This window comes from Hakea prostrata, chromosome 8 (assembly GCF_041222555.1).
Source record: "Hakea prostrata isolate BN-2017 chromosome 8, UWA_Hpros_2, whole genome shotgun sequence".
NCBI classification, from domain to species: Eukaryota; Viridiplantae; Streptophyta; class Magnoliopsida; order Proteales; family Proteaceae; genus Hakea; species Hakea prostrata.
In genome coordinates, this window is record NC_142607.1 from 15060246 (window position 1) to 15082766 (window position 22521).

The 22521-nt window shown below is 38.9% G+C and overlaps 3 protein-coding genes and 1 non-coding gene across 10 annotated transcripts; 2 read left to right on the top strand and 2 right to left on the bottom strand.

Moving 5' to 3' along the window:
* The first annotated feature begins 3162 nt into the window (after window positions 1-3162).
* On the top strand, window positions 3163-5440 carry LOC149007211 (protein SIEVE ELEMENT OCCLUSION A-like). The gene is made up of 4 exons (XM_089166826.1): window positions 3163-3503; window positions 3644-3753; window positions 3916-4550; window positions 4651-5440. The coding sequence occupies exons 1-4, from the start codon at window positions 3199-3201 to the stop codon at window positions 5266-5268; spliced, it is 1668 nt and encodes a 555-aa protein (XP_089022952.1). The 5' UTR covers window positions 3163-3198; the 3' UTR covers window positions 5269-5440.
* On the bottom strand, window positions 3463-10847 carry LOC149007212 (centromere protein X). Of its 7 annotated transcripts, XR_016175235.1 has the most exons (8): window positions 10687-10847; window positions 10546-10594; window positions 10413-10453; window positions 6989-7028; window positions 6439-6492; window positions 6229-6332; window positions 4275-4508; window positions 3834-3909 (listed from the first exon to the last, which is right to left on the bottom strand). XR_016175235.1 is itself a non-coding variant. In XM_089166829.1 (7 exons), exons 1-6 carry the CDS (start codon window positions 10705-10707, stop codon window positions 6229-6231), a joined length of 309 nt encoding a protein of 102 aa, XP_089022955.1. In that variant the 5' UTR covers window positions 10708-10847; the 3' UTR covers window positions 3463-3909. The 7 variants fall into 7 exon arrangements, 6 of the variants coding, with proteins under 6 accessions (XP_089022955.1, XP_089022957.1, XP_089022959.1 ...); XM_089166829.1 differs by lacking the exon at window positions 4275-4508 and having other exon boundaries at window positions 3463-3909; XM_089166831.1 differs by lacking the exon at window positions 3834-3909 and having other exon boundaries at window positions 4198-4508.
* Window positions 10848-17595: 6748 nt separating this feature from the next.
* LOC149007213 (uncharacterized) lies at window positions 17596-18030 on the bottom strand. Its single transcript, XM_089167027.1, has one exon. It carries the CDS (start codon window positions 18028-18030, stop codon window positions 17596-17598), a length of 435 nt encoding a protein of 144 aa, XP_089023153.1.
* Window positions 18031-20166: 2136 nt separating this feature from the next.
* Window positions 20167-20238, top strand: TRNAT-UGU (transfer RNA threonine (anticodon UGU)). Its single transcript has one exon. It is a non-coding gene; the product is annotated as a tRNA-Thr (tRNA).
* The last annotated feature ends 2283 nt before the right edge of the window (window positions 20239-22521 follow it).

A 22521-nucleotide genomic window follows, 5' to 3' on the forward strand; every position in this document is an offset into this window, starting at 1 on the left:
TGCTAGACCAACAGATCATTAATTCCATCCGAATTTTGCTGGGCCCCACGTGGTCCCACATGATGCTCAACCAACTGATCATTATCTCCATTTAAATTTTGTTGGGTCCCACTTGTTCCAGCATAGCAATCCACGCTACTTGAAAGAGTTGTAACCAACTTCGAATTCAATTCCAAATTTTTCTTGGCCAACAAATCATTATCTCCAACCAAAATTTGCAAGGCCCCACATGGTCCCACTTGATGCTCAACCAACTCATCAAGATCTCCATTCAAAATTTGTTAGGCCCCACTTGTTCCAGCAGAACAGTCCAGGCTACTTGAAAGAGTTGAATCCAAATTCATATATATATAATCTAGAAAGCACCACCAGCAGCCCGAGTTTACAATCAAGACTTCAGTTTTGTAACATTTTCTTCAAATATAAGAATTAGGCTTTGATTTCTCACCAAAATCAAATCAAGGAAACAAAGCACAGTACTTACATTACTTTTTTTCGTTTCAAAAGTGTCTTTCAACTTGTATCTTGAGGATTATATTTCATCTGTGTCTAGTCATACATATTTTAAAATGAACTCTCTTAAAATCACTCCCACAAATACAGTACTTAATACTTCAAATCTTGATAATGATTGCTTTGATCTTCAAACTAAGAGACAATTTAAAAATGATTGGCTTAAATTTTTTAGTTTAATATTCTAGGACTAAGAATAAAATAGATTTATATAGTTGTTCATCATTTGTACATCAAAATAGTTTTCCATAAAACATATTTGAACGCACATACAACATACACATAGCTTAACAACATAAGTGTGTTTGGCTACTAGAATTTAATTCGTCTTTTCACTCGAGGTATCCTTATTATATGCAACCGAGATTGATGAATGAGAATGAACTAAGAGAACATTGAGAGAGAGTTTTTTTCTTTTCTTTTCTTTTTTTCGAAAAAAAAAGAAAAAAAAAGAATATCAATTGGTATCTTAGAGTATTTACCAATATGGTGGGATACAATACCATATATCTTGATGCTCTCAGCATATATGTATGATTTAAGGTTGGAAGAAAAATATTAATATCGAGATCCATTGCATTGTAAAAATTGATTTCACAACACAATGACATAGTTTCACCACATATATATATATATATATATATATATATATATATATATATATATATATATATATATATATATATATATATGTTAAAAGTTACAAATAGGGCACCTTGATGATAGACTGATTTTTTTTTGGAGGGAACTATAAACATTAAATGAAGATGGTTGAGAAGAAAGGTCTAAACTCCTTCTAAATAAAAAAAGGGACCAACAGCCAACTAGAAGAAAAGACAAGTCACATTGCAAATATTAATATGACACATGGACACACACTACACTATAACAATTGTCTCCAACAACCATGTCATAAAGTATCCAACTTTAATTAATAGAGAAAGTTTTTCAAGTACTTAGTGATCCTTTGTGATTAAACCATACAACTACCAGCTTTAAGGGCTCACCAAAATGACCGTATGTGTATAGTATTGTTGGTGGGTTTACCTAACAACCTCAAAATCTTAAGACATGCACGAGGTAGAGAGAAGTCCTGATCAAAGTAAATGTACATATGGAAGTAATTGATACCAACTGCTATAGAGGGAGAGACACAGCAATTAAATTTCAAATATGGCCAAGCTGCCTTGTAAATTAAAAACATTAAACGAAGATGATTGAGAAACTCTAAAAAGAGAGGGATTAACTAGAAGACAAGTTGCGTTGTAAATATTAATGACAATATGAACACATACTATAATGTCATGTACATGCATATAGAGCACCTCAACGGAGCAATTGTCATTTTTCAAGCACTGATCTGCGCTCTTGACTTCAAATTAGCTTGAGGGTGACCGGTGATCAATATCCTAGCAAATTCCCCACAAAGACCTTGGAAGGTACGAATAGTTGATAACTTCAAACGAATCCTTTGATCAATCCGTTGGTCGAGGCTAATGTGGTGGCGGATTCTTTAGCAAAGGATAGTGCTCTCACACAAGAAACATTCTTAACTATAAACTCCCCTCCACCCCTTATTTATTGGCTTTTACTGTTTGATTTGTTAGGTGTAGGTTGTAACAGAGGTTTTTCCTTTCAATAATATCATTTATTTTTTACCAAAAAAAGAAATTTTTGCTGTATACAGTTCGCTTTGTGGGAGCATTAACGGCTATAAAAGCAGGGCTACTTGCCAACCTTTACAATCCAACTCTCACTTCTTGCATTTTCCATCAGAGAAAGCTCCGTCTTTGAATTCTCGATCTTCTCCTACTCATCAGTTCCAACAAGAGAGAAAGAAAGAAAGAAAAATGGATCAGTTTTTGATGCTGATAAGGAAAGAACACTTCATGTTCACCGACGAAGATGACGATAAGATGCTTAGAAAACTGATCGAGAACAGCGACGCTCACGCCTCTCGTGTGGTGGAGGTGGAGCCACTACGCGAACTCATCAGTGACATCCTCAAGCTTTCCTCCACCACCATTTGCAAAGATGACCACATTGATCCAGTACGTCATGCATATATATTAGTAGTAATCTAGCACATGCTAAGTTTTAGTCAATAATTTTATACATAATGCAGGTCCGGTATGCTATGGAAAGCTTGAAAAAGAAGATTTCTTCAGACAAGATTTTCGAAGGATTGGCTAAAGACATACACAAGATCTCCTGCAAGGTTAGTTAATTAATCTGATACGAGAAAAACTGATTGGCCCTTGTTTTTTTTTGGTAATAGAACTGCGTTCATAAAAAATAAAAATAAAAACAGGATATTAAGAAATTTATTGATATTATTCTACATATCTTCATTATTAGAAATCATTTATTGTAATATAAGTATATCAAAATATCTTGCATTTTAGGTAGATTACTAATTATAATAATTCAATTCGTTGTAATCTAGAGTAGTAATTTTCTTACTTATTGAAATCTTCTAGGTAAATCTTTTACTATAATCTTTTATTTTAGGTTATCATTCTTATGGAAAAAATCAGTTAATCTCCCATTAATGTTTTAATATGCATCATTTCTCAATGTTATTTATACCAACTAAATCTAAACTTCACATTATATTGATAACAGATATCATGCAAGTGCACTAGCGAAGGAGGGGATGAGAATCCGGTATCTGAACTGATTGAAATGCTCTCGAGCTATTCCTGGGAGGCGAAGGTGGTTCTAGTCATGGCCGCCTTCGCGGTCTCCTATGGTGGGTTCTTCTTCTCGCTTGGGGCGGTAGGAACGGATAAATTGATGCCTCTACAGATGCTGGGAGAACTTATCCAGACCATGGTCAACCTGACTGATAACTTCATCAATGCCCGCAAGGTGCTGCCACCTGAAAACTCCCTAAGCTTGAGAATCACACAAACTACGGTTTACTGGACCATCAGGGGCGTCGTTGCCTGTGTGCCCCATATCTTCGGCTTCCTTGGCTTGGGTCACGAGTATGAATAATATTACCCATTCCTCTCTTTGATGTTAATATCGTATCTTCTTCGATTGTCATGAAGGACTGCATGGATTGATCAATAATAAATCTGAATTTCTACTAATGTACATGCAAATTGTTTTTAACAAATTTCAGGTACACTCCATCGCATGATGAGGATAAAGAACTGTGCAAATTGATAGAGAAACTTAATGCGAGTAACCAGCAAATTCAAGTAGAACTCGATCGTTACAAACAATACATTGGTGAGTAGAAAACTTGATTAATTATGTAAAGATCTTCCATGTTAAGGAAATTAATAAGGAACCCCAGCTAGCGTTCATCGAGCTGAATCAATTTATGCATACCTTGCCTTTTTCTTGTTCTTTTTTCTTCACGCTTCCATCTTACGCTGATGCTGCCTACAGGAAGGAAGAAAATATTCGACTATTATCAAAAGCTTGATCTACTCTTCCAAAAGACCCAAACTGACAACATCATGATTCTCAAGGCATTAATTGAGGCTAAAGATAATCAACCACCACTTTTCAAAATCAGCACCCAGGAAAGGTTCAGCGTCGAAGTGGTAGCGAAGAAAAATGTGTTATTACTGGTATCATGGGAGCTGACTTTCGACGCAGAAGAGATCGGGATTCTGGTTGAGATGTACAAGAATACAAAACAAGTGTCTGACTACGAAATGGTGTGTTTTTCAATGGGGAAGACTCCGAAAGCCCGAAGGGAAAAATTTGAGGAGATGGTGAGAGCAAACAAGCTGCCCTGGTACCTTGTGCACGACGACTGCTCCATCAACCAGGCGGTGGTTGAGTACATCCAAAAGGTGTGGCATTTCAACAACAGCCCCATTCTTGTGGTGTTGAATCCAAAGGGCAAACTCATCAGCAAGAATGCTTTCAACAATATAAGGGTCTCAGCAGGCAGTAGCACTACTGTTGATCTCTCTGTCACTGTCAAGACGGTGGAAGAGTGCTGGGTTGGAGCGACATGGGGACTTCAACTCCTGTTCCAAAGCATTGAGGAAGGAAAAGAAGTTCTCAAATGGGTAAGCTAGCTAAAACAAACTAATAAGTAACTAACTACAGTAACACAGTTGAGATATTATGATCGAATCATAACGTCCATAAATGCATGGATCTTGACAGATGAATAGCAATCAACTCATTTGCCTATACGGAGGAGAAGACAGCAATTGGGTCATAAAATTCACAAAAAAAGCTCGAGAAGTGATGGCTGAATCCAGCATACAGATGGTGTACGTGGGGGCAAGAAACCAAACGAACCAAGTGAAGTGTAACTTCAGTGAGATCCAGAACCAAACCCTTGCCTACTGCTCGGAAAAACTAGCATCCGAATTCTGGGTCAGACTGGAGAGCATACGGCAGTCTAGAATGGAACTCATCACTAAGGCTTCCAGTGACGAGGAAAAGGACGACATCATAAAGGAGATCAGGAACTTGCTCACATATGATAGCAGCGAGAAAGGGTGGGCGGTGATCTGCAAGGGATCCAAGATCTTGGTCAAGGCCAAAGGAAATGTAATCTTGGAATGCTTCGAGAAGTACACTGAATTGAAGAAAACATATCCAAACATGGGAAGCATTGAGATAGTAAATGATTATGTGAAAAAGCAAGACACCGAGATTCACTGCAATCGCCTAATAATGCCACTGGACATCGGCAGGATTCCCAAGGACATCAAGTGTGAGAATTGTCCCAACCTCATGCAGAAGTTTATCATGTACCGCTGCTGCAACGATTAACTACCTACCTACCTGCTCTTCATTGGACTTGGATATAGCCATCGCTGGTCCTCCACTTATGACCACTACCACTCACAGCCGCTACAGAGTCCAATCCATGGTGGTCAACACTCCATGCAATCTTCTTCCCTAATCCTTAAGTGATGGTGGTTGTTGTTGTTGTTGTTTCTATCTTTTATAATCCTGCTTGAGTATGTCAAGTTACTGCTTTGGATTTCTACCAAAAAATAAGTGTCCGTGATTTGAATAATTCTTGTGGGTTCAAGAGCAAAAATAACGAATAAAACCCAAAGCCCTTGTGTTTACTCTCTCTTTCATTTTTCATTTGTTATGCGAGTGACCGAGTGAGAGTGGAAGAAAGAACATACACAAGATCCATTTGGGCACAACCCTTGTGATAATTCAAGCAGGTATTTGAAGAATACCCACTTGGTATTCTTCAAATAGACCTACAAATAATGTCACAACAATGCAATTTGAGGTAAATAATCAGCCAAGAAACATAAAGGACGAAATGCATATATTAAACCATTACATCATCTCATACTTAATCACTCGGTGAATTTACAATCTAGATCCAGATCCCAAGAATGCTATGGTGAACTAACAAGCCAGAATGACCACCTAAACACCTGCCTATTTGCTACCTGCCCAGCAAAGATTGGCCGATCAATTTACAATACCATTTACACCCTGAGTAAATAGTAAAACACCCATACTGTATGTCAAGCTCCTACCACAATCCTGAGCCTAGACCAAGTTCACATCCATAATTAATATATTGGAGATTTCAAGTAGCTGAGTAAGGTCAAATAATAACCGGTATCAAACTAGATTAGCAAATGTAAATCATCTTGTTACATGAAAAACATCTGAGTAGTGTTATGTGCACCAATCTCCAGAAATTTTAGAAACAGTGAACTAACAGAACCTAAAAATCCAAAAGTAGTTGAGGAATACCTAAAAGTCTAAAAGTAGTTGAGGAAGTATCCTTTCCAAATGAGTTGTCTCTATGTTGTAAACACCCTCAGCTTCTGCAATAGTAGCAGCACGCTGCACAGCCTCTATATGCAAACAGAACTGAAAATTTTTAGTACTGTAGGAGAATTTCTCAAATATTAAGCTCCAAAAACAAGAGAAAGTGGCTTTGAAAGGTTCAGTATGACAAACCTGTGATAAAGAGCCTGACTAGTTCAGAGCTCAGCTTCAAGGCATTTGCATTAGCTGCATTAGTTGGGAACAATCACAAATGATAGTCAGTATGAACATTCTTTCTCAGGTAGTCACTTTAAACAGTATTTATCAATTCATAAAGAAACTGCAAACATGTGGCATAAAACCTAGAACATTAAAATGTTTAGGCAAAACCTCATACACTCAGTGAAATGAAAAGAGAATCTGAACATGACCCTGGAACTAGGCCATGTGCAGGGGGAGAGGGAAAGAGAGAAGGCCATGTGCAGGGGAGAGAAAGTTAGAGGCTATGGCTGGGGGTTATAAATAGAGAGAAGGGGTGAGAAGAGGTTCTCGGGTATTTAGTAGTGAATCTTAGGGCAGCCTCTGGCTGAGGGCACCTTGTGTAGGGGGTGACTGGTACCATTAAAACCAGTGAGTTCTTGTTAATTCTTCTGTTTTGTCTTGGTAATTATGTCTTATTAGTAAACTCCAGTTAAGAGAAGAAACATCTAGAAAAATAAAATAAAATATAAGTGCAAAATACCGGTAGTTGGGCGATTCTTTTTGGAAGTTGCAGCACCTACCTGTACCAATCAAGAATTAGTATGACATCAAGCAATTAGTATGACCCTCTCTCTCTCTCTCTCTCTCTCTCTCTCTCTCTCTCTCTCTCCTTTCTTTCTTTCTTTCTTCTTTTTTTTTCTTTTTTTTTTTTTTGGTGGGGGGGGAGAGAAAATTATAGGGAGAGAGAGAGAACAATGCCATAGCAAAAACAATACCGAGATCAAATAAAGAAGCACCCACATGTTGAAGGCTAGTCTGTAAATGTAATTTCAGTAGCACCAATCTAGCAATAATAAATTTTGCCAAAAAAAATATGGCGATAATAAAACAACTATATAGAAGTAACATAAGTAGACAAGGTGATCATTGGTGGACAAGACAGTTACTGCATAAACACAATATAAAGAAGAATTCCGTGTTAAAAGAAACTTAAGAGGGAGGGAGGAAAAAGAAAGGTCAGAAATGTACAGTCTCTACCAACACTAAATTGGTCAAAACAAAGATATCAAAAATTAGAAATAATAACAGATACATGTATTCCTTTTGCTGATGATGCGCAATGAGCTGAAAAGGACATGACAAAATTTAAGGTCCAAAAAGGCCAGGGGCATTTAGAAATTAATAATCCCACTGGAAAATAACCAAAAAGTATGAATTGTTAAACAAATTTATAGTTCAATTTATTCTTGCAAAACACCACCAACAAAAGATACGAGACTCTATGATGACTTATTCCTACCCATTGTGACGAGTTCCATTGAAATTCAACCAGTACTTCAACAAGTTATACAGGGCAATTTATATGAAGGCATAGCAAAAATCAAGCATTTTAATATCAAAAAGGATATGCATAGCTTAGGACTTATATCTAGTATGGTTTCAAATAGAACTGATTGGAAGGCAAGGATCCATGTAGCCGACCCCATTTAATTGGGAAAAAGACTTTATGTAGTTGTATTCATCATGAGAATCTGATGCTGTATATTTGACGAATGGCATATAGGTCGCAATTGGGGATTATACCAGACAAGTGATCCTGTATTTTTAAGGTTGAGGTCTAATTATCTATGAAGCTTTACAAAGATGGTCATGTGAAACAGTGGAAGTCCTCTGCAGCACTTTGAAGTTGCATTTATGGCGAAGTAAAGTTAAAAGTTATCAATTCACATCCTTTCTTGCACAGAAATGTCATAAGCCAGAAAGAACACCCCTATCCTTCTGGAATTTGGTATCATTTAGTTGGAAATTACACAATTTTGTCACTCGATGAAACAGACAATCTAGCTGTCCTGCAAACCACACATTCTACCTGTCCTAGTGAAAAGACAAAATGCAAAGGATCTGCCCAGTAAATGCCATGCTATCAGAGAAAAGGGCAATAAGAGAGTTGCAGAATCTTTCAGGACATGCCCCACATGCAAAATACAACAAAACTATATAGTTGGCAAGTACAGAGGTTGTTCACTGGATTTCTTCAACCAAATTGAAAAATGACGTGAACTCTCAAATTTTGTGAGGAACATAACAATGATGGAACATATCAGAGTCAGGAATGGTGCTTGTCCTATTTCTCACTTGTTATATACCAATGACTGCCTTATGTTCTCTAAAGTGCAACTCCAAGACATCTCTCATCTCAAAACCAGCCTTGACATCTATTGAAAGGCAAGTGGTCTTACTTTCTATCGTAAAACTCCAATAAGGTTCAAGAAAATGTTCTTTCAAACTATAAAGCGCCTTATGATGATGACCAATTGAAATACACGAGACTGCCTGTGGAAATCAGAGTATCCAAAGAACTCTCTGCCAATCTCGAAAAAGAGTACAAGGATGGAAACACAAACTCATATTTCATGTGGCATGTGACATATTAATCAAATCAGTTGGCTGTTGAATGTCAACTAATGCAGCATCTCAATTTTTCTTACTAGCATCTCATGCAATCTTAGATTTCTATTAAAGCCACAATGCACATGAGAAAAAGATGCATTGGATCTCTTGGACAAGGTTGTGTTGTTCCAAAAAAGGCAGCTTGGTTGTTGCTATCCCACTAGCAGTAACCATTTGCTCTCAGAAGTATTGTGGAGACTTTGGAGCAAACCATACTTTTTATAGGCTGGTTTATCAAGGCAATAAATTTTACAAAGACTGCTTTACAAATGCTCCTCAAGGAAACAAAGCCTTGTGAGGTTGGAAAAGCATCTTAATTGGTCAAAATGTTCTGTTCTGCATGGCACATAAGAGATTGGAACACATTGCGATCTGGAATAACAATGGAGTACCTTCTCTTTCCAACTTCAGAATTCAACACTCAAACCCCACAGATTGTCCCGTCTCTAAAGTCTCAGATCTCATTAATCAAGTACCAATAGATAATGGCAGAAGACCTGTTGGATCACTATCTTAATTCTTTGGAGGTTTAGAAACTGCAATGCAGGTTAACTCCTCCTAAAGATTCCCTTATATGGGGAAATGCACACAATGGATTTTTCTCAGTTAAACTGGCACGTCATCTCCTTGTTTACCACCGAGATAAGTTCCCATCCTCTCAGGCATACTCATTTCACAGTCATGAATGGGCTCAAGTTTTGTCATTAGGTTGGAAAAGGATTCGGAACTTAAAATATGACCTTACCAACAATTCAATCCTTCTTCTGGAAATGTTGTGCCCAAAATGAACATGGCTTTAGAGAAGGAGGATTCTGTAGACCCAAATTACAGCAGGTGTGGCCATAAAAGGGAACTGAGTGACAATATCATTATAGACTGTGCGGGCTGTGCCAGGGTATCTTGGTTTAGGAGTAGCTTAACATACATCACCCCGAATGAAGATGAGCCCAAACTTGCAAGTCTATTTCAGAACTGGGAAGGACATAGGTTTCTAAAGGATCATGTTAATTCTCCTTCATCTGTTTGCATTTGTGGGTGGCCAGAGATGGTCACATATTCAAGTTCAAATATTGGACTCCGAGCAAGGTATCTACCAAGGCACAGTGGGCTTTCAAGGAAATTTGGTCTACCATCAGACATGATAGCGTTCATGTTGTAATCACTCTCACTACACACAGGTGCAAACCTAACCCAACCCCCACCCTCTCTCCTCTCCCTCTCTTTAAACATCACTTGGCAGGGTAATCGGATAATTCTACTATAATTGGATAATAAATTGCCCACCAACTAGAGCTCTGGTTTCGGCGGCTACATTCAGACAATTTTTCAATACTATCTGGGGTTTGTAAGTTCGAATATTTCCAGAAAGGCCAAGAGTGTTGGCCCGGAAGGCTTTGTCCTTGGCACGAAGGACAAATTGGTCGAAAGAAGGAAGCTTCTGAAGGGGGGTTTTATCACCAAGAAAACCTAACTAAATGATAGGGTAAAGAGCAAGAAACGATAAGAAAATGTACCTCGCCTTCAAAATTTTCAGCACTTTCGTTCCTTTCGCGTTCTGCTGAGAAAGAAAGGAGAAAACAAAGCAAGAAGGTTAAAAGGCGGAGTATAGCGAGGAAATTTAGAACAAATAGTGGAAGTGAAAATGACCTAGGGTTCTTCTACCCCATACGAGCTTAAAAATGGCACGGATCAACTCCTGTCAAATTTCAAGAATCAGAACATCAGCCTCTGAATATATATGATCCGATTACAGGAAAGAAGAATGAAAAACCAATTCAAGTGGTGTACGGGATCGAAGGCTTTTTCCATGGATCAGTGCTCTCCTGCTACGGACTCTGGAACTCTGGAAGTGTGGAAGCCGGAAGGCAGAAGCCAGGAAGGTGGAGGGAACTTAAAGTCTTCGGTGATGTTTGTAACGGGTTTGTTTAATCGTAAACGTTTCAAAACTCGGATCGGCGAGGCATACTTATTTATGCGATGTCGTCGTTCACCGAAATCAGGATCATCATTTTATTTTTACTTGTACTTTTAATTTTTAAATATGCAAAATACATTACTTCTAATGTAATTCCCATTTTCCATATGCAAAACCAATTTCCATTCTTTCATCAAGCAAGTTCGCTTTTATTTTTGAGGTTTTTACATGTGAGTTCTTTTAATAGACCATAAACTAATATTGAGTCTTCTTAGTACAATGTATTATATATAGGTCCTATCTAGATTAATACCATAGGCTATAACTACTGTTAAGTATATCCAATTTTTAAACATGGAGCGACCAATGTGCCCCTTCAGGTTATTTTATATATATATATATATATATATATATATATATATATATATATATATATATAATATGGCCCAACCAATATATAAACTTAAATAAATTTCTATAATTCTAAAAGTGGTTTTTGTAGGAATTTCAAGATTTCCATTTCATCAGAGGACATCCTTGAACACCAATGGACTACTTGGTCATTAAGCATTAATTATTTGATTAGAAAAATATAAAAATTCAAAAAAAAAGATATATATATATATATATATACATAATAACACAATGTATTAAATAATTTAAAGAACATTTTTGTCCCTTTATATTTGAAATTTGAATATATTTAACAGCAACTATTGTTGTTGATCAAACCACCATTCAAGGGATAGTGAATGATTACTTGACACTATACCGGGCTCCCTCGTAGGGTTTCTCTACCTTTGAGGTGGACTATCCAGCAGCGCGGATCGGCGGGCATATTCCTTTGAGGTTTCCCTTCCCATAGGCAAGGGTGCCGGGGTGTTCCTTACGACACGGTCTCAAAGATCCGAAGCCGCCTTTCTCTCGAAGAGCATTTGGATATCTCTAATGGAGAGACATCTGGAACATCCTTTTGGATAAGTTTCTCTTATGCTTCCTTTCCTCTTTTTACGCTATTTCAAACCTTATACGTAGGTCATTAAGCTGAGCTCTTTCTTCAATCCGTAGCTAGCTTTAAATGGTATGCCCTTTCTCTCCTTTTAATACCTGTTGGCTTATATTTTAAATATACATGATCTCGCTCTTCTCCACTCACGGGTTCGATGGAGGACAGAAAATACGTACAAAACCCATTGAAATCATTTTACCTCAAGCAACTTAGTTATCTGAAGACGGAGTTTCTCGAGAGTTAGAGGACGTGCTCGTCGGGCGACATTTTCACGGGATCGGTGCTTTAACGGTTGCTAAATCCCCCAAGGCTTGGCGTCTTCAACAAGTACTTGAAGCCCGACAAATTGGTTCACGTTCTTCGATCAAGGTCGAACGGGATGAAATCAACATGGCCATTTCTCTAGGACGTGGTTAATCAAAGGTGCTATAGCTCTCGATCCGGGACCCGAAGATTACCCCGGAGAAATACATCTTTGATGAGTTTGATATTTGGGCCCTTCGCCTTCCCCAAACAGACTCATTCAACGGCAAATTGGAAGTACTCTCGGGAAGTCCGGTTTCAAAACCCCTCCACCACTCAAGGATATTGGGAAACCGCATCCTTGCATCACTCGCAGGATCCCGTTGCGGTAGAGTGGGGATGCGCTAATGAGAACGGATTCCTCTCCGATTTGGGTTGATTTCAAATACCAAGACCCCCCCGCTATTCAGAGAACCGGTCATGATTCCCCTCGGTGTACTCTAAAATCCATGTCAATCGGAACGGTTATCCCCACCTTCCTCACATCTCACCTTCGATTGCGCGATTTGCGATTCTCTGTTTGGTGACTGGGTCAGAATGGGAAGCCCTTTCCCTCTACCCCCCATGGAAACCCGCTCGGACTACTTGCAAAAGCTCTCTTGGTTGAAGTCGACGCACTGCTCTGCCATCCAACAACTCATCGCCCTCCATCTCCGGTGCCTCAGCCAATCTTGCGGTTAATCGTCGATTTAGTGTCGGCAGTACCACAGAATATCTCACCGGTGCAGAGTACTCCTGATGTTTTGATCTTGAAGCCTCCCTCGTTGCGGCTTATTCCGTCGGGCCCGGGCGGCGTGGAGGATTTTTAGGGCAACCCTCGGGGATTTTTCGGGGAATCTTATGCCACGTCGCCCTAGGGGAACCGCTTCCAGCGGCTTCTAGCAATTCGATTGCTGAACCTGAACCTTCTTGGTTTGACCCGATTGTAGACCGCTCTTCTACCCATCGATTTTCACCACCACTTTCTGAGGCCCATTCACCCAAGGCCCATGATGGAGTTGGGGCTTTCTCCTTGGCCCATAATATTTCGAGGGCCCGGCGGTTTTGCTTCGCAATAACTGCAAGAGCCCAATTATGATTTTCACTCGAGGCCACATCCAACCACAACCTTCTTCCGTGCATATTGAAGAGATTCACAATGGGCCCGAACCCATCCCTTGTCTCCTCAAACGTAAGGAACCATCTATCGGCCACCTCATCAAGATTTAAGAGACTGCGCTTGAACATCAACGCGTTAAAGCTTTGCCAACGCAAAACTCTCAGCCAAAGGTCAACTCATCGAGACTAAAAACGGCACGTGAAAGAGTTAAAAAGGCTGATGAATTTTCTCTCCTCTAAATGAAATATCTCCTCTTCGAATGGGGGGGGGGCCAATTCAGCCCACGGGGGCAGAGGCATTCCGGAATGGGGGGGGCAAGACAATATTTGTGAAAATCGAATGGCAAGGCCAAACTAACGCCTGAGACCAAGAGAAGGCGATGAATAAAATAAAAAAATGGGGTTTACGAAATGTTTTGTCGGATTCCAAGGTAACGGTGGGATTTGTCTATTCGGAATTTAGTATATATTTACAATTACTTCAGCCAATCAAAATATAGTGGATGTACTAATAAAACCTGTTGCGAGGTTTGTTACTCTCTTTTATGGGGCTCAAAAAGCTGCAAGACGATATATGGAATGGAGAGAACTCATCCGGTGAGCGAGATCAATGCACACTCCTTGGTGGGAGATTTTAATGCAATCCTAAGAAGAGAGGAAAAATTAGGTGGCAAACCCAAAGCGCGATGGAAATTGGATGCCTTCCAGCAAACAATCAATGATTGCAATCTCATGGAAATTCAAACCGGGGCCCGATTTCATGGTCAAACAAACGAAGAGGGCAGGAGCTTATCAAAGAAAATGGACCGAATTGCAACGACATCTTTCAAGTCTATCAAGGCCTACAGCACAGGGTATCCTATGGTGGTTAGATCACACTCCAATGGACGACCGGGGATGGGAGGAAACGGTACGTCACTATGAAACAAAGTGGGAAACATGATCTCACACACAGGGCGGGGGGAGCAGAGACAAATGGATCCAATCTCCTCTGCAACATAAAATCTATCAAGTTGGTAAACATCTTCGCTCGGAGTAAAAACACTTTCGTTCTGAAAAGGAAATCTCAAAGGTTAGAATAGAATTAGAATCAAGCTGCGGATTCTATTTCTCAAAGGGCTGGAGAAGAATTTCAAAAATCTTGAATCTCTACTCATTCAAGAAGAAAAGTATGGCACCAGCGATCCGCGTGCAATGGCTGGGGGGGATAAAAACACATCCTACTTCCATGTGAAGAAACAGAAAGCAACCAAAAGGACTCGGGTCTTCTGGGACAATGGCTTGGATGAACGGACATTCACTCGAGGTAAGAAACTATTTCACTAACCTTTTGAATCATCCCAACCCCATCCCGTGGAAAGTACCACACCCGATAAATGCTGCACAAAAACGGACCTTGTAAACCCTCTCGGCTGAAGACATTCATAGAGCTCGCTCCAGATTAAAGGGAATAAATCTCCGGAATAGATGGGTTACCTAGTAGATTTTTTCACGAAACTGGGATCTTTTGGGTGATGATTTCACCCAAGGTGTGCAACATTTTTTCATAGGGGGTTTATGCTTGCAACATAAATAGAACGGTCATTTCCTTAATCCCAAAAAAACAAAATCCTGAAATGACCCACTATAGACCAATTAGCCTATGCACAACACCTTACAAGGTGATTGCAAAATGCCTTGTCAACCGATTAAAAGCAATTCTTCCTTCCCTTGTGAGTGAGACTCAAAATGCTTTTGTTCCGGGAGAAACATTTCGACAACATCTATTTAACTCATGAATGTTTACACCACCGAGACATTCTAAGGCTAAACAGGGGTCCATGGCTATTAAGGTAGATCGTGCAAGGCAGATGATAAATTAGAATGGTCATTCATAGAAAAGGTTCTTCTCCACTTGGGTTTTGGGGACAAATGGGTTGGTTGGGTCATGCAATGCATAACCACAGTTGAATACCACATAAAAATTAATGGGGTCTTAACTGAGAAGGTCATTCCAAAGAGGGGAATTGACGGGGGCCCTTTGAGTCCTTACATTTTTATATTGTGTCATGAAACATTAGCTCGAAATTATCTTCCACCTCCGATTCCTAGGTTTCCAGGGATTAAATTGTCAAGAAATGGCCTAGAACTAAACCATATCTTCTTTGCAGATGACTGTATTTTCTTTACTAAAGCCAGTATAGAAAATGCATCCATTTTGGACCAAATTTTATCAGATTATGCTCTTGTTCCGGTCAACACATTAATTGTGCAAAATCGCAATTATGTTTAGTAAGGGTACCCCACCTCATACCCAGACCTCAATTTCTTCTTTCCTACACATCACAGCTTCCCCATCCCTTGGAGTTTACTTAGGCATACCATCCTTATTGGGCAGGTCTAAATCAGACACTTTTTCATACATCCTTGATCGATTTGCTTCCAAATTGTCGGGCTGGAGAGAACAACATCTTCCCTCGGAAAAGAAACTCTCATTAAGGCAGTGGCAAATGCAATTCCTCAATATGTGATGTCTAGTTTTTTACTCCCAAAACACTTCTGTGAGAAACTAAACCAACAAGTTAGGAATTTTTGGTGGAAATCTGAGATTGGTAGGGGGCTGCATTGGGTGGCTTGGGATAAAATGTGTCAACCTAAAAAGCTTGGAGGTATGGGGTTTAGGGACTTTCATTGCTTCAATTCTGCACTTCTTGCAAAGCAAAGTTGGCGTCTTCTTCATTACCCAAATTCTCTATGGGCTCGGGTTGTTAAGGATAAGTATTTCAAGAATTGCTCTATCCTTGAAGCCCATCATAAGCGGGGTGAATCGGGGTCATAGTATTCTTAATGGTAGAGATCTTAAAAAGGGGCGTTGAAGAGGGTGGGAAATGGTTTGAACACACTCATTTATAATGATCCCTGGCTCCCTTCTTTACCCTTCAAAAGAATAACTTCCCCCCCCTTGGTTCGGGAATCAATTATGTCATGACCTAATTAATTGGGAGAGCTCTCTGGAATGAAAGACTAACTTCCCTCTCCCCCAAGAAAAATTGCAACTCTCCCTACCCACTCACCTAGTCATGATTCTTGGATTTGGAGTTTAGAAAATCGGGTTTCGTTAGATCCGCTTACCATTTGGCTAAGCGACTCACAATGTCCCCCTCCACTTCAACATCTACTTGGAAGGCGATTTGGACTATACATACTCTCCCAAAAATCAAAACCTATTTGGAAATTGGGTCATGGTGCGTTGCTCTTAATCAACCTCTGCTCCATAGAAAGAGTTCTCATTCACCTTATTGTTATATTTCCGTGATTTTGAAACAATTGCACATGCATTACTGATCGTGCTAAAGCATCAAATCTCGCCTGAGAATAGATGTGTTGGAATTTTCGGTAATTCAATTCAAGAATGGATGAATTTTATTCATACCCGATTTCGAAGTTCTTCGAATCGAAATGGGTGGACACATTATGGTCTCCACGGTCATCCGAAAAGCAGGGAATAGGTTCATATTTCAAGGGGAAATCCTTTCATAAGACTCTAATCCAATTCAAGTTAATGCGAAGCAAATGCACGGTGCTCTCACCCTCCCCTCAGCCATCTCCAACGAGGATGTTCACCCACCTCATCACCGAGCGGGATGCTCACGCCAAGGAGGTCAGGCCGCATCATTTGACTCCTCGGTCTCGTGCTAAATCAGGATAGTACCCCGAGTTGAAGCATAGGGATGCAATCCGCGTGAACCGAACACAGCCATCCAACCGATTCAAGCCGGGTTCACCAAGGAAATACACTGATGGTATCAAGGTCTTTCAGAAATTTAGTTCTTAGTACTTCTTTTGATCGTTAAAGTTGTATATATTAATAGGCAGCAAAATCATCTGCGATTCCTGCTTTAGGTGCAAAGAAACTATCTTTATCTCGGTCGGTGGTCGTCCCACCTCTTTTATTATCGACCATTCGCTTGTTCCGACCAGGCAGATCTCCTGGACTTCTTTTATATGATATGATATTTTCTTTTCGTTCAAAAAGAAAAAATGATTACTTGTCAATCAAATTGATTAATACATAGTCAAAGGATCAATATTGGAGTTTTCTCACAGATTGGTTCTTTAATTTCTTGCTTTAATTTTATTTTATTTTATTTTTTATTTTTTTTTTTTTTTATTTTTTATTTTTTTTTTTTGTCAGGGGAAAGCTTGAAGAAATTGTACAATAATTCAAAGTTTTTTTTTTTTTTTTTGGTAATTATAATTCAAGTATTATTAGGTCAGGAAGAAAGGATCATACAAAAGAACATAGGTTGAGGAACTTAATACAACACATTCTATAAGAAATTATAGCTGATAATTAAAAGACCTTCGAGGAGAAACTGTAGATAAGTAGGGTTTACTTTTGGAGATAAGCCTTCTTTTCTTCTTCATCCGTGAAAGCAGTGAGGGGGAAGGACTTGCCAACTCCCAAAGATGACTTGAAGGTGATATTGTCGCCATCGATGTACATCTCTACAATAGAAACCCACACCATCAACGGTGTCTTGGCCTTGCATCCGGTCATCTTCTTCATCTTCCCCTTTTCCACATATGCAGTGGTCTCAGCAAGGTAGCTGTTCTTGGTCTTGGTCACTGGATTGTAGTGTTCATAGGGAGCTTTGCATTTCCACCACACGAAGCCAGTGGATCTCACCCTTCCGCATTCTTCCAGCTCTCCTGTGGGAAGTACACCACTGGGGAACCCAAGCTCTTTCAACAGATCCGCTGAAAATCGATCACAGGCTTCTTTTCCTCGGATGATTTCAGCCCCAGCTCTCTCATCAGTAGCCATGATTACTGGATAAAACGTAAAGAGATTGATGGAAGAAAAATCTAGCTCTGCAACTGCTCAAAAGGGGCTATGCTGGTTATTGTGGATGTGAATGAGCAGACGGGTATCTATATATACAAAACTTAAAGGTGAGAAGGTGACCTTATCCTTCCATCCCCGCAGATGATGGCATGTTCCAATCTTGAATCAGAGAAGGTTGACGGCTACCGAACCCTCCACTAAGGAAATAAGTCTTCGTTCTATCTTAATTAATAGTTTTATGATGGTGTTTGGTCAAGCAAGGAATTGGATTACTCTCTCTACTGGTAGATATGCCAAATTAGAAGTCAATCTTATGCTACTGACTAACCACCTGGAAAGATGGAAGGATTTGCCAGACAACTAGACAAGATCAATCAAATCCATTGAAACGTTATAATAACGATTGAGAAAAACAAAGAGGAAATGGACTTTATTACTCTAAATCTATGGAGGGTGTTGTTGCAGAATCTTCCTTTGAGGTCGCAATTGACCGAACTGGTTCGATCGAGAATCAGCTCCTGGATCTTCGTCTGATGGATCTGTTCCTGTGTAAGTATCGTTGGCTTCAGGGCGAACGATGTGATCGATGATCTGCCTCGGACAATCAATTAAATGTGAGGTTTGGTGAAGTGAAGCAAGTGTTATAGAGAACCCTAGCTAGTTGTTGCAGAGTGAGCGAGAAGATCCATTTGAAAACTAAGTTGTGTTGTGTTGTGTTTTTTGAATGTCTTACTGTGTTCTAGTACTTAACACTATTTACACTGCCTTAGCCAAGGTGTTGGCTTCACTTATGTTGTGGATCCTTCCTTTCCTTTGTATGGTCTACTTCGACTTGCTTATCATTAGGTTATGTTAGTTCGTCAAATCACTGATTGAGTTAGTTTCGGGTAAGTAGTTTTTTTTTTTTTTGGATCTGAGGTTCATTTGAGCCAGCTTGCTCGTACCAGGATTACATCTTCTGAGAGCTTTTATATAATTAATATAGAAAAAGACTTCGCTCCTGGCCCCCGAAGGCCCAACAGTTAGATGATTTATCTATAGCACAAGCCTCCAAGCCTATAGACCAGATCAGAAGCAATTAGAGAGACTCTGACGGATGCATTTTCAATGTTTGATATCTTGGACGCATCACCAATTTAAGAGGGGAAAACCTTAATTGATCTTGATCCTGTTCCTTTGAAATCTCGAAGGCAAAAACGAAAAGTATTTAAGAGGTGGGGATTTACATATAATTTTGAAAACTCAAAGAACAAAAATAAAGGTACACCATAAAGGCGAACCACGGAAGTCTCGCTCCTCATTCAATTTTAATTTCAAAACCCGACTCCCAAACCAATCCTTATAATACCCTATCATCATGACACGCAATCCTAGGGTCCACCCACTTTTAAATTTCAAAATCCCAACCCATTCCTATCATCACTCTCATTTTTCAAAGTGGTGTGTCAAATCTCTTTTCATTTTTCAAAGTGTTGCGTCAAAGGGGATATTTTTTTCTCTTTTTATTTTTCAACGTGGTGGGTCAGATCTCTTTTTATTTTTCAAAGTGGTGAGTCGAAGATATTTCTTCTTTTTGCGTGTGGGATAGCCAGATAAGTTTCAGGCGATGGTTCTGGCTTCACATCTTCACTCTTCGTTGAGATTTTAAACAAATAAAAAGAGGAGAAACAGGGCAGTGGTTCCGGCGAAGGTTTCTATTTTAGGCAATGGTTTCAGTGATTCCGACGTTGAGAGAAGAGAAGAAGTGAAGAATAGAAGCTGGAAGGGTTTTAGGTATATTTTGCATCTTCTTCTTCTTCAATTCTTTTCTTCTTCTGTCTTTTCTATCAAAACAAGGATTTCGCTAGTGATAGAAGGATCTCAACCATGAAGTTGAACACGGTCGACTACATTTTGCAAGTTCATTATGATTTTTGTTGAGTTTTAGCTGATTCGACATTTTTTAGGTGATATTTAGCTATTTTTTGGCGATATTATTTAACTTTGTTTTTGAGTTCAGTACGTTTTACTATGCTAGCCTTTTCGTTAATCGACTGTGACAAATTTGCCCCCAAGGGCGAGTTCCACATCCTAATTTTGGGAATTTTATATCTCACCCAATCATTAAAAACAAGCGCCCCTATAGCTCAGTGGTAGAGCGTTAGTCTTGTAAACTGAAGGTCTGTAGTTCGATCCTGCATGGGGGCAATTTGCAATTTATTTTGAAAAATCCTTTTAGATTTAAAATTCTGCCAGCGTAGCATGCTTGCGATCTATCCTGTATATATCTCCATTGGAAACAATCTTTGATGGTATCTCTTACTTTCCTATACAAAGGTGATAGGGGTTTGTTATTCTTGTGTGCAAATATTTTTTTCATTGATTTTCTTTAAATTGTATCATAACAAACGGATTGGTGAATATAGCTTTAAGGATCCCTTAATCCATCCATTACAGAGTGCACCATCTGCGATGAAAGGGTTGATCTGGGGTGAAAACGCATTCTTGACCAGTGTGCACTATTCGGGACGTTTAAATACCTTAAAGAAAGGGCCGACTACTAACAACACGTTTCAACTCCGTCACTTTTATGCATCATTAGATGGATGTATACAACCATACTTTTAACAGGAGATCATTCATGCTATTCAAAATAAAATAAATGGATAATTACTATTGTCCCCTTGTACTTTGGTTTTATTACTAATCAAACCTCTTTCTTTATGAAATCATTGTTGCCCCCTCACTTCTAATGGTGTTAAGTGACGGTTAACATCAAATATATAATGTCTATTTTGCCCCTCACTAAAATTAAGAAGTTAAAAATATGACCTTACCCTCATTTATAGAAATTATATTGAATATCAATTATATCCTTAAAATCTTATATTTTAGAATTAATTTTGGCTTTGGCGGGCCCACACACTTGTTGAAACTCTCATGTTATATTTAAATTTTTTTACAATCACAATGATGGAAGTTTTACAAACAAATTAGTATATAAGATGCTAATTGATAAGAAATTTTTTTTTTTTGGTACAAAGGCGCTTTTATATGGGGATAGGGATATTACATATGCCGCCGGCAAGAATTGAACCCATGACCTCTCCACTGAGAAGCGGGTTCCTAACCATCCTACTACTCCTCCATTGGCATTGATAAGAAATTTGGTAACACGTATAATGGTCAGCATATATTAGGTGATTTTCAATTTTGAATTACATTTGATATTTCTAATATTTAGTTTCTATTTTAAGTTTTATTTAATCACATATTTTATTTATTCGGGATTTGTTTTACGAGAAGAAAAATCCAATATTTCCATCATTTAGTGGTTTTTTTAGAAAAGAAAAGTTAATTTAAATTTAATTTTTTTCTCATAATTAATTAAGGGTAGTATTATAACTTGACAAAAGAGTAAACAAGTAAAGAGATAATTGCAAAGTTTATTTTTGAGATTTTGGAAAAAATATAGATTTCATATCATTAGTAAACTAGCGGAACTTAACAGTAGGGGGCATTAGTAATTTTAGACAAAGTTAAAAGTTGGATTAGTAATTTTAAAAAATACAGGAGATAAAATAGTAATAAAATCATAATACAAAGGGTCAACAATAATTATCCCCAAAGAACAAAATTTAGTTTCTTTTTGCCTGGTTCGCTGACTAGCGAACCGAGCGAAATGGCGAAATATCGCCGATATCTCGGCGAAAAGCTTGTTCAGTTTGTTCGCAGAAGACAACAACCGTCGACAGTGATTCTTCGTCGGTGACCGCTGCTTCGGCTGCTACTCCATCTCTTCCTCCCAGACCCTTTAGTCTCAAGTCGTCGTTGTGAGTTAGCAGAAGATCTGAGGAGTCATCGTTGCGAGGGAGAAGAAGATCTGCTGCTTTGCTACTCCATCTCTTCCTACCAGACCCTTTAGTCTCAAGTCGTCGTTGTGAGTTAGCAGAAGATCTAAGGAGTCATCATTGCGAGGGAGAAGAAGATCTGACGGAACATGGCAGTCTTCTTCTCACCCTCCGGTTTGAAAATAGCAGCGGAAATAAGAATAGAAATCGTTACTAGATTCCAATCTTAGAAACTTATCTCGCCCTCATCGGTCATTTTTCCGCCTAAGGTTGTTGAATATCGCTACAGTTCTCATCGATCATTTTTCTGCCTCAAGTCATTTTTCTCTTTCTCTTTCTCTTTCTCTTTCTCTCTTCGAAAATAGCAGCGGCTGCTATCTACCTAAGACTCACAGAGCAGTAGAAAAAAAGAAGAAAAAAGGTTTTGAAGTTTCGCCAGAAAATCATAGTTTCACAAGAAAATCGTCAATTTTCCGGCGAAATTTTGAAATGTCGGTTTTGACCTCATTTTTATTTTGCCCACTGGCGAAATGGGCGAATTTCGCCGAAATTCGATATATAGTTAACTGATTATCCCTAAAATAAATTGTCATTTTTATGATTGAATATCTTCATTTGTCTTATACGATTGTTCATGATA

Excerpts from the sequence above, each read along its gene's own strand:
- LOC149007212 (XM_089166829.1), bottom strand. The coding sequence starts at position 10,707 with ATGGAAAAAGCCTTCGATCCC. Across the intron at positions 7,029-10,412 it reads CTGAAAATTTTGAAGGCGAG|GTAGGTGCTGCAACTTCCAA; the intron begins GTACATTTTCTT and ends TGATTGGTACAG. Across the intron at positions 6,333-6,438 it reads AGTCAGGCTCTTTATCACAG|AGGCTGTGCAGCGTGCTGCT; the intron begins GTTTGTCATACT and ends GTTTGCATATAG.
- LOC149007211 (XM_089166826.1), top strand. The coding sequence starts at position 3,199 with ATGCTCTCGAGCTATTCCTGGGAGGCGAAGGTGGTTCTAGTCATGGCC. Across the intron at positions 3,504-3,643 it reads TTCCTTGGCTTGGGTCACGA|GTACACTCCATCGCATGATG; the intron begins GTATGAATAATA and ends AACAAATTTCAG. Across the intron at positions 3,754-3,915 it reads TCGTTACAAACAATACATTG|GAAGGAAGAAAATATTCGAC; the intron begins GTGAGTAGAAAA and ends TGCTGCCTACAG.
- LOC149007213 (XM_089167027.1), bottom strand. The coding sequence starts at position 18,030 with ATGGCTACTGATGAGAGAGCTGGGGCTGAAATCATCCGAGGAAAAGAA.